The sequence below is a fragment of the Epinephelus lanceolatus genome, chromosome 12 (assembly GCF_041903045.1).
Source record: "Epinephelus lanceolatus isolate andai-2023 chromosome 12, ASM4190304v1, whole genome shotgun sequence".
Classification (NCBI taxonomy): domain Eukaryota; kingdom Metazoa; phylum Chordata; class Actinopteri; order Perciformes; family Serranidae; genus Epinephelus; species Epinephelus lanceolatus.
In genome coordinates this window covers 33,508,893-33,519,548 of record NC_135745.1, presented here as the reverse complement: position 1 = coordinate 33,519,548, position 10,656 = coordinate 33,508,893, and the positions used below count along the sequence as shown (strand labels likewise).

At 45.2% G+C, this 10,656-nt stretch overlaps 1 protein-coding gene across 2 annotated transcripts in view; it reads left to right on the top strand.

Moving 5' to 3' along the window:
• Positions 1 to 680: 680 nt before the first annotated feature.
• ephb1 (EPH receptor B1) overlaps positions 681 to 10,656 on the top strand; it is a 209,336-nt gene continuing 199,360 nt past the window's right edge. For both annotated transcript variants that reach the window (XM_078173315.1, XM_078173314.1), the window contains exon 1: positions 681 to 937. In XM_078173315.1, the coding sequence (XP_078029441.1) occupies positions 877 to 937 (61 nt within the window). In that variant the 5' untranslated portion in view covers positions 681 to 876. The remainder of the gene's footprint in view (positions 938 to 10,656) is intronic.

Here is a 10,656-nt window from a genome sequence, read left to right as displayed (position 1 = left end):
GAGGTTTGCATAATGGGAGAGTGAGGGTGCCAGACCACGTACAAGGCTATTTTAGATATTTTTAATAAAATTGTGTGGTGGTCACTTAGGTGGCAGGTTGGAGTGGGGGAGCTGGTAAACAAGCTGCCAGTGTAGTAATGAAAATAGAGTAAAATAAGCTCTACTGGCTTTTGGAGACTTAATTTAGCAAGCGATCCTTGTGATTTTTATAAATTAAAAATGCTGAAGTCCGAAGTCAGGGTGATATTAATTGCAACACACACTTTCAACTAGAGGAAAGTAAGCAGCAGGCCATATGGGAGCCTGATAAATTGTCCAGCTGCAGTATTATTCTGAACCAGAGGTTGACAGACTGGTGAACTAGTACACAGCCGTTTAGATCGCCTCCCATGGGGGTAGGCTTGGCTCTGTGTGTGTGTGTGTGTGGATGTTTGGGCTTGCAGTGGCTGCAGTCACCCGACTGGTGGCGCTATTTCCCTTCAGTGAAGCGGACGCCGCTTCAAATAGGTCAAGGAAAAGTTTTGTGTTTTGACAATGCGAGGTGGGCGGAGCGGCGGGCCGGTGATTGGTTCGCGAGTTTCAGCTCCCAGCCGATGATTGGCCCCGGTGCTCTAATGGGACTGTGTGAGCAGCAATGTCGGGTCTCTCCCACCTCCTCCTCCTCACCCCCCCTGCTCCTCGCACCCCTCAGCCCCTACACTCCGCTCTTCCCCGGCGCTGATTGTCACACATTGTTTACTACGGCTTGAAATGTGACTCACAACACAGGCTATCTGCTGGAGTACCGCTCTGACAACTGAGGGATTCTTTTTGACGCGCACCGTGCGTCTTGGTTTTTTTGGGGGGCGCACAGGCTGTGGAGACTACCCTTCTGCCATGACAGTGGATTTGTTTGCGCTTTTATGCGTGCTGGTCATCACATCCTCTGCGATGGAAGGTAAATAATGAGATCGGGATCATACTTGTTGTAGATGTGGAAATGCTTCTCTCCAAGGCGCGCAGTGTTTGGGGATGCTCGCAACGTTTTGCTGTAGGGCAGCGCTGCGCCTCTGGCATACAGGGATGTCATACACGTGGATCGCAGCAGATTGCCGTGGTTATCCCTTTTATTTCGGAGCGGCGGTGCCTCCCGCTCCGCTGCTTGTCACTGGCGTTTCTTGTCCATGTGAAAAACGAGACTTTGAATGTGTTAAATGGCACACGGTACTTTATCAGAGGCTGTCCATGCGCTCAGATCAGTTTCTCTCACTGTTTCTTGTTCAGTACAGAAGGCAGCTCTTCTATAATTGTGTTATTTTAGATTCTCATTATCCCATGAGCAATTAGTTTTTCTCAGTGGGAGACAATGGCTATGTTGTAAGTGTCAAAGCTCCAAGGATTCCTGTCACGTTTTTTCATTAAATTGTACATATATGAAACACTATTACCACAAACCCTTGAGCATCACTCTGAGGCATTTCCAACTGCTGAGACAAACTCTATTAGATTATTACGGATTGCACTGATTGGAAGTCTCCCTGTAACCTGGATTTTACGCACTTGTAAATTTCTGTGTTTTACTTTTGGAAATCAGCCACTCTATTAAAACAAGAGAGCACTCAGCAGCCTCTCCCCTTCTCTCACACCCTCCCTGTATTTTCTCCCTTCATCCATCTCCATTCCCTTCTCCCTTTCTCTCTCTTTGTCTTTCTGCATCTCCTTCTATTTCCTCATTTCGCTCTCACGCACTCATCTGGACAAGCGGCACTGCCACTAGTAGCTAATATCGCCTCAGTTAAACATGTTTTTCATTTCCGCTGTGGGACCCTGGGGACCCAACGCTGGGCCGTAGCCTCAAACGTTGGCTGATGGATGGATATCCCGGCAGCATCATGGATATATAGTTTCTTCCCTCATTTTGCCGTACAGTAGCTCACCCTCGCCAGTAAAACATATTCTGGAGCACAGCAGCTTCCCATGGCTGTCTCTACCCCCCCTCCCAGTAGCATAAATAAGTAAATTAGAAGCACAAATAAAATGAGTTTTCTCACATGCAGCTTCTCTCTTTAATCATTTACAACTCTGCTCCTTGGACTGCTCCCAGCTCCCACTGTGCTCTGTAATTCGGCAGCGGCTTTCTTATTTGTTCTCATCAGATTTCAACACAGCTATGGATACCAAGCCCAGGCCCAAATTGCTACCTCTGCGAGGATGGATATTTCAAGGGTTCAGATGTTTACCCAGTGTGAAATGACAGCAGAAATGTCAATTCAGAGAGATGAACGGAGGAGCGAGAGGGGAGGAGGAGGAGTGATATTTCCCTGCGAGGAAAGGGGTGTGGGATTTCTCCTCTAAAAGATGGGATGAGAAAGAAACAGATGGGCAGGGAGATGGCCCCTGAGTTACCTCGGTAACAAGGATGAAAGTGATTTCCTTGTTTGGGTCGCTAATTGAAAGGAGGTTGTCCCGTGGGCAGGTTAAAATCTTCACTGATGTGAACTCCAATCTGTTGCTCTTTCATTTTGTGTGTGTTTGGGTGTGTGTGAGAGAGAGAGCGGAGCCACTGACCACATTATCCCTGCCTCTCCTGTCACCCTTAATCTGATTACGAGTAGGAATCAGACGATAATCACACAGTGTCAGAGATCTGTGTATGCATGTGTGTGTGTGTGTGTGTGTGTGTGTGTGTGTGTGTGTAACTTAAGAGTACAGAGTTGTCCTGGCCATATGGACGCACACTTGTGTTGAATTGAATGAATTATTTGACCTCCCGACACATGCATACACTCACAGTAAACACCCCACGCATCATTGATGAATTGATGAACTGATGAACTGCAGGGTGAATGGATGGATAGATGGGAGGCAGCTGAGCATTATAGAGAAATGGATGGAGAGTCAAAGCTTGCAGCCGTGAGTGTCTTACAGAGTAAAGGTGTGTGTTTGTGTCTCTGAAAGTTCAAGTGCGAAGTTGATGATAGAACTTTGAATTTGTTGGATTTAAACTCTTAGCACACACTCACACACAAGTACTCAATCCCACACACATGAAGGCACGACATCTGCAAAGAGAAATGCATTCACCGACAAGTTATTGAAGGGGCAGTCAGAGCTAAAGCAAAGGGCTAACAGAGAGCAGAGGGAAGACAGGGATTTGCATGCCATTAGAAAAAGAAGCATGTGCAGTGCTGTTTCACCCTCATTTGTCTTCTCTCTCCATTTCTCCCATCATCTTCTCTCTGCCTACTTTTTCCTACGCCTCCCTTTCCCCCCTCATTTCTCTATCCCACTCTGTCTTCCATAATTCTCTTCACTAATCTCCCCATCCCTCTCTTGTCTCCCCTCTCCCCCTCTTCTGCTCACTCTCTCCGTGGTGTGCGTACGCTTCTTGCCAACAGCAGCAGTAATTCTCCCCTACTTACAGAGCCATTGCTTATTTCTGTTTGCCCTTAAACCAATTAGACTTAGATAAGCCCGCTCATTTAACGGCCTGGAACTGGGTGGTGGAGGTAAGCGCGAACGGAGGCAAGGGGGATGAAACGGAAAGATAGACAGGGACCGTGGGAGATAAAGAAAAAGATGAGAGAGGCAGATGGAGGGAGGTCAGCGAGTTTCACGAAAGATACATTACGCATGTCTTACAAATGAGTCGCCTGCAATCGAACAAAGCTGTGGAAGTAAGGGAGCATCGGGCTGTCTCAGTTATCTGACAGAGATAAGTGCGCCATGCTACCCTGGGGTAAAACAGCAGCAGCATTCAGTATGATAAGAGAACATTAGTAATGTGCTGTTAACCAGTCCTTAAGGATGCTGCGTTAAGTACCTGTACTATGGTGATGTCTCATTCTCAGGGGCCAAGTGGATGGAACGGAGGATACTGTAGCTTCCTGCATAAACATTATTAATGATAGCTTAAGCATCAGATAACAGTTATGGAGGTCAGAACCACACACTGTTGATATACATTAATCAGGAGTGTTAGAGAGGCATATTGATCAGAAAGGTCAGAGGACAGAGTGTTTAAGAGCAAGCGATTGCCCTGCTGAAGTGTCCTTGAGCAAGACACTGACTCAGCTCCAAGGGCGCTGTCTTCCAGTTGACCTACTGCTCTGACCCCACCGCGGAGAGAAGTGTGAGTCAGCCTGCCAGGATTCATAAAGTATCACATTATTGTTATTCTGTTGGTGACTTATTTTTCTAATCAGAGCAGCTGGAAGCTGGACTTTTATTAAAGCTAACTTTGACTGTAGATGCCGCCTTGTAAAGCTAACACACGGCTCTGCCAGTCCGCCGCCTTGCTGCGTATTTTGTGGTTTGGCGAGGCTCAAGAGGCATTTGCATGAGACAACTGTCAGTTCGTGTAGAGTGCACGGTGGATGATTGACAGTATCATGCTTTACTCAGACAAACCCATTTGTGCCCACAGCTGAAATTTTGAATTTCCCTTGGTGAACGTGTTCTCTGGGCTCGCCTTAGCACAAAGCCAGAGAAATTTTCAAAATCTTGCAGGCTGTTAAAGCTACAGTTGGCAACTTTTGTGAAGAAAACTTTGTGTCATATTTAGTGAAACTGTCACTGTATTCTGAAAGTAGTACATGAGACAGTCTGTCCAAAAAATCATGCCCCTCCTCCTCTTCCTGTTGCTTCTAATGGCATTCGCTTGAATCCACTACGGTGCACCAAAAACAACCAGTAAGAGCTGAGGATCATATCAACCACTGTTCGTGTTTGGGCAAACTGTCAAACCAGGCTGTGTTGATCAAATGTGAATCAAGAGTCTGTTACTACATTGCCTATCTCTCACTTTAAATGTTTTCAGCAACATATTTTAGTGTACTGTTTAACTGTAAAATGAGAACCTTTGTGACCCAGCCATCGTGTTGTAAATAGTCTTCCAAAGCAACAAGCACTGCCCACTTGCCTGACCAACTTTCCCACTTTACAGCTAAACAGTACACTAAAACATGCTAATAAAAATTGGAGGAGAGAAATAGGCATGGCAGTAACAAAATCTTGATTCATATAAAATCAGCGCTGCCTAGTTTGACAGTTTAACCACAGTTGACAAGCAGCGATTGACATGAGTGACAGCTGCTTCAGAGACTTCTCGGCACTGACTACAGTAGGGCCATTAGAAGCACCACAAGGCAAAAACAGTGGTCCCATGTGCCTGAAGACTACACACAGTATAATAAGAAAATACCTGTATCTCTGAAACTACAAGAAGCACGATCAAGCATCTGGTATCTGTGAACTCATAACAAGTTGAATGTCAAAGATATGCACACATATGCAGTGTAAAATATGAAAGCTGTTTAAAGAGGATCTATTATGCTCATTTTCAAGTTCATATGTCTATGTAAGGTTTCTACTAGAACATGTTTACGTGCTTTGATGCTCAAAAACACTTTATTTTCCACATATTGTCTGAGCTGGAACAACTGTATTCATCTTCTGTCTGAAACGCTGCATTTTAGCGCCTGTGTCATTATGCATGAAAAAGCCCAGTCTGCTCTGATTGGTCAGCATTTCCGGGTCTTCCAGGTCTTCCATGTCTTCCGGGTTTTCCGTATCTAGGCGACTCTGTTCCGTCATCGCAGCCGAGGAATGACTGTAACAGGGAATAGTTACCAATAAAAGCTTTTAAACACGACAGGAATATGATCCAAAATCAGTATAGGCAACTAAGATTACATATTTACCTGATGTTGGCATGACACACTGTAGGCTACTCCTAACACTTGCCGTAGCCTATAAAGAAATCAGTACACTATAATGTCACACTGTTGCCAGAGTAGAAAAGATGGTTGAAAACGGAATGTTAAAAACGGTAGGTAATATAAGGTTTTTGCTAACGAGGATAACTTCTGCATATGTTTTCCTCGTTATTTGAAACTCTGGCCACATTTGATATCAACATTGTTTATTGTAAGACTCCTTATAACACACAAAATTCAGAAAAACATAATAGGTCCCCTTTTGTTAAACACAATGTTCACATTTTTCTTCATTTTTCAAAAATCCTGACCTTGACTATTGATAAAAATGTGATTTTTCTTTTCATTGGAACTAAAAATTGCAATGTTGTATTGTTAGATTCTTGTCTAAAGTATGTGCGTACCAGATTTCAAGAATTTAGACAAATCTGAACAAATGTGGCATTTTCCTGATCATAGTAAATACAGTCTTTGGGCACAAATGGGTTAAGACGAAGCCTTCATGCACCTGATTGGATAAATGGACCACTTGCTGGGCTGTTATTGGTCATCACTTTGCATTTTAGAAAAGCAAGCACATTTCCTCCAAAATATCCACCAATAAAGCCAAAAAATAGACCAGCAGTTTCTAAATCCTCCTTCTGTTTATATCCTTTACACCTGGTTAATGTTTGGCAGTTTTTCTGAGAGGTAATCACTCCCATCATCATCTAAACACACCGCAGGTTCTCAGGTTGGTTGGACATATATCTGGTCAGGCTGAGGTGAGGTAACCCTAACCCCAGGTGATTCACAGGCTCAAATTTAGTAGTGAGAACTGAGCTCGTAGTAATATAGACCTGCTTTGTGAGGCTAGTGTAGTATTGAGTTAAAAAATACTGAATGACGTGAGTTGTGCGTGCGTGTGAGCTCACCAGCTGTGCAGAGGAGACAGCCTGTGAAAAGACTCCTGTTGAGTCTCTAATGGATGTGAATGCAAGATTGCTCCTTTCCCGGCTCTCTTATTTCAAATGGTTAGAAAGGAGAAGAATGAAAATATAAGCGCGACATAGGCCCACTGGTTGAGGTGGTCGGATTGAAAAGACGTGGAGGATTGGATTGTGTGTGTGTGTGTGTGTGTGCGCTCACATGAGTGTACAAGTGTATTTTGGCCACGGGCACTACTGCTGACCTGGGACCACCTGAAGTAGAATTCAATTTTCCACTCGTTTTGTACCGCGGTGTGTGTATTGTACGTTAAGGTGCCTGTGTCGTCAGTAGAGTGCTAAAGCCATTATGGCTGGCAGGGGCAGCAGACATGGCCTCATCCCATAATGGAGGCTTTATTTTGTCCACAGTGAAAAGACTACTCGGTGTTAAGGTGCGCTTATGTGGCCTAGTCAGCTATGACGACCCCCAGTGAAAACCTCTGCCTGCAGCTCATGTACCTGCAGTGCTGTAAATGTGTTGTACTGCCTTTTATGTGAAAGTATTGTGCTTGTATGCAGGCCATGTGCGAAGAATCTGTGGTCTGTGGAGATTTTTTTTTTCCAATATGGTTTTTCACATATTGCAGTGCACTGCATTGTGTGTATTTTCTTGGATAATATGATCACTGGCTCCTCAATCTCTCTCTTCCACACAAACACATACACACATAACAGAGTCCCCCTCACAGCTCACCTTACCCCAGAGACATCTGAGCCTTGGGAAGGCCAGATGGTGGATGCAGGTTGGGGGCTGGTATGCATGTGCGCATTTTTTGTGTACGTCTCAGTGTGAGAACGAGCGGTATCAAGGGAGAGCTGGGAGAGAGGGGAGGAGAGCAGCATCCACTGCACGGTATCTGCGTATTTGCGTGTCCTGTTCCGTTCCAGCCTCGGGTCTTGTTTTCTTTCTCTTGCCGAGCGGATATTTCATGTTCTTCGCTGCGTTGCCCTCCTGTGTCTTTCGTGCATTCCTGTGTCCAGAGATTTGCAGAGGAGATGCTATCGGCGGTGTTAGGTTCCACCCGTCTTGTTTGGTGCTCGGCCCTTATCAGAGCAGGTGGCTGACCGTGGGATGATGGCTGAGGCCTTATCAGTCCGATCTCGGGGATAAGCAGACCCACTGCATCAGCAACATACGAAACACATTAGAGCACTAGGAGTGAAAGCAGTGACGCTCGTGACACAGTTCAACCTCAAACTGTGTGAGTCATCTGTTTCCTGGTGAAGCCAGTTCTCTCAAATGGCAAATGCGCAACATGGACACAGACGCACACACGCCCACAGACATACTCACCAAGGCTCGATGTGCACAAGATAGAGATAACCCTCCAAACCACACCTAGTGGAAAATGGCAATAGTTGTAATTGATTGGGCGCAGTGACCCGGCCTCCCCACCACTCAAGGATAGTGGTGTGAAAAATGTGCTTTTTCCTCATTTTTTTTTCCGTCTCTCAGGGGTTTTCTTTCTCCCCCTCCATTATCACCTGTCCTAGAGATTGGGTGACAGTTGTTCAGTCAGCAGGAAAGGGGAGCCTCTTCGATATTTGTTGAGTTGAGAGGCGAGAAGAGGGAGCATTGATTATCGAGTCTTATTTCCCAGTGTTCACGCTGCCTGGCTCCTGGGGCCTCTATGCTTACAGCCCTGTATCTTAGCCCCTGTCCACCCCAGCCCTCCCTAAATCAGCTCCGGCCAGTCCACATCTACAAAGGCCTGTTGTTGATTTGACTTCCTGGCCATTTCTCCTTCTTCTTCTTGTTCTTTCTTCTTCTTTTTTTTTTTCAATGAATTTTAATTAAATGTCAGAGTGGTTGCAAGCTACACCCCCCTCTCTCCCACCTCCTCTCTTGAACCCTCCTGCCTGAGAGTAATTGGTTGTTTCTCCCTCCTCCCTCCCCTCCCTCACCTGCCTCTTTCCCCCCACTTTTTTTTTTAGTTGAAAACACATTTATGAAGCATTATAGGGTTTACTACAAGGCAGGGAAAAAAAGTGAAATATGAGTCTGTCTGTCTGAAGACGTAATAGACGCAGCATTGGCAGGAACAGGAAGAGGGTTAAGAGACTGTTGGGGTTGCAGGCTCGCAGGAACAAAGAGCTTCATTTATGATTGTTCTAATGAGATCTGTTTTTGAGTCAGGCCCAGAATGATTTAATTTGACTTTTAAGCCCTACGGCTCAGGCTTAAGGGCTGCAAGCAGGAAGGCTGCGGGGCGAAGGCTGACTGCGGAGTGCGAGGAGGGGGAGGCAGGTAGAGAGGTGCAATGTTTTTGTGACTGACTTTCAATATGTGAGAAAGTTTCAAAGTCTAGAATCTACTGACAAGATTATCAATTTAGCTCACTGCACAGCTCTCTACATATCACTGTGTTTATACTACAAATCCCTTGCTTCTCAAGTCTAAATGTCCAATATATGAAGTTGCTACTGTACAGGGGGAAAAAAACTTTGTGATACTTTATGCATTTTAAGTGAATCAGCAGCCCAGAGGGTGCTGCGTCTCCAGCGCTCAGAGGAATTAAAGGCAGAACGTTAATAGGGCTGAAATTACGGATGGTGGTGGAAGCTGCTCCACTTCTGATTAAATAAAAGCCGACTCCTCCACAGGCTGTTTCTCATAGGGACTGACAGGCACACACACACACACGCACACAAGCACAGACGTGAATATGCGAGAGCCCCAACACACACACACACACACACAGCTTTGATGTGTGGAAAGGAAATGAGTAGAGACGGAGAGCTAAGGGCTTGGGCCTGGGGCCTGTCCCATTATTAATGAGTAAGTGCCAGTGCCTCTCCCAGGTTCAGGACATGTGGACATATTTCACCATTCGCCTGCCCTTCTCCTCACCATAAATGTAATCTCTTATTAAGCATTGGCTTCTTGGCAAGAGAGGGGCAGATAGAGAGAAATTGTGCATGAATATTTGTGTCTCGCTGCGTGTGTCTGGGTTAGCATGAGAAATGAAAATTGCGTGGTGGAGAGAAATGAAGTGCCGGGGCAGTGCAAACCGGAATGCCAGCTTCTGAGAGGGACACTGATGGGCCAATAAGTAGCAGTTGTGGGAGGGCAGTCTTCACCCTGCGTAACACTGAACGGCTCTGCCAGGCAAATTTCTGCCTGTCCTGGGCTGTCCACTTCTCTAGCTCGATAAGAAGAGAGCTTTTTGGAGGTAATTAACTATTGATTTGAAGCATAGAGGGTAATGGGAGATGAGTGGACGGCATCCCGATCCACCACCAGTCGCCTGGCTGGCGAGAGTACAACTAGAAAACTGACGGGGGTGAAAGAGGTATTTCCCTAAAAGAGCCGAGGTCAAAGGTGGTTTGTTTGGCTTTCAAGTTCTGTTCCGTGTATTTAAGCAAAGAGAGTATAACAGGGGAGAAGCAGTCGAGCCTGGGAATGTCTATGTAAGACTGAGTATCAGAGTTTGTTATCATTGAATATATTCTCCGAGTTTGCATATATTCATGACAAACATATCCCAGCCCATGTTGCCCTGTTGACCTCGCCTACTCTTCATGAATAGTTATGACAGTAAGGGTCAAGGAGAGTCATGCAACCTGAGGTCACATCACAACCAAACGTCCTTAGGTGATAAATCTCGTCCAGTATTATCAAGCATGGAGGGGAGAGTTGCTTTTCACTTTTACTCTTTCATTCAGATGTTTTTACCTGTAATATTTTAAGGCAAACAACCCTCATGTGTGTGCCATCACAAAGTTTTTGGAATTAAACCAAAAGTGGATGATGTCCAATGTTACGAATGAAGCACACGTAAGTCTTAGTTAGTTAGTATTTAAGCAAACAACTGCTTTTACGTAAATTGCATACCTAGGATGTGATCAGATAATGTATAAAACATAATGATACTGTTAAAACATAGCAGATGTGCCAGTTGGCATATTTGTGCCTTTCCTTACTGACAAATATACTGATAACACCTACACACAGTTACACAGAATTAATTGATGATGTTAATTCAACTAAA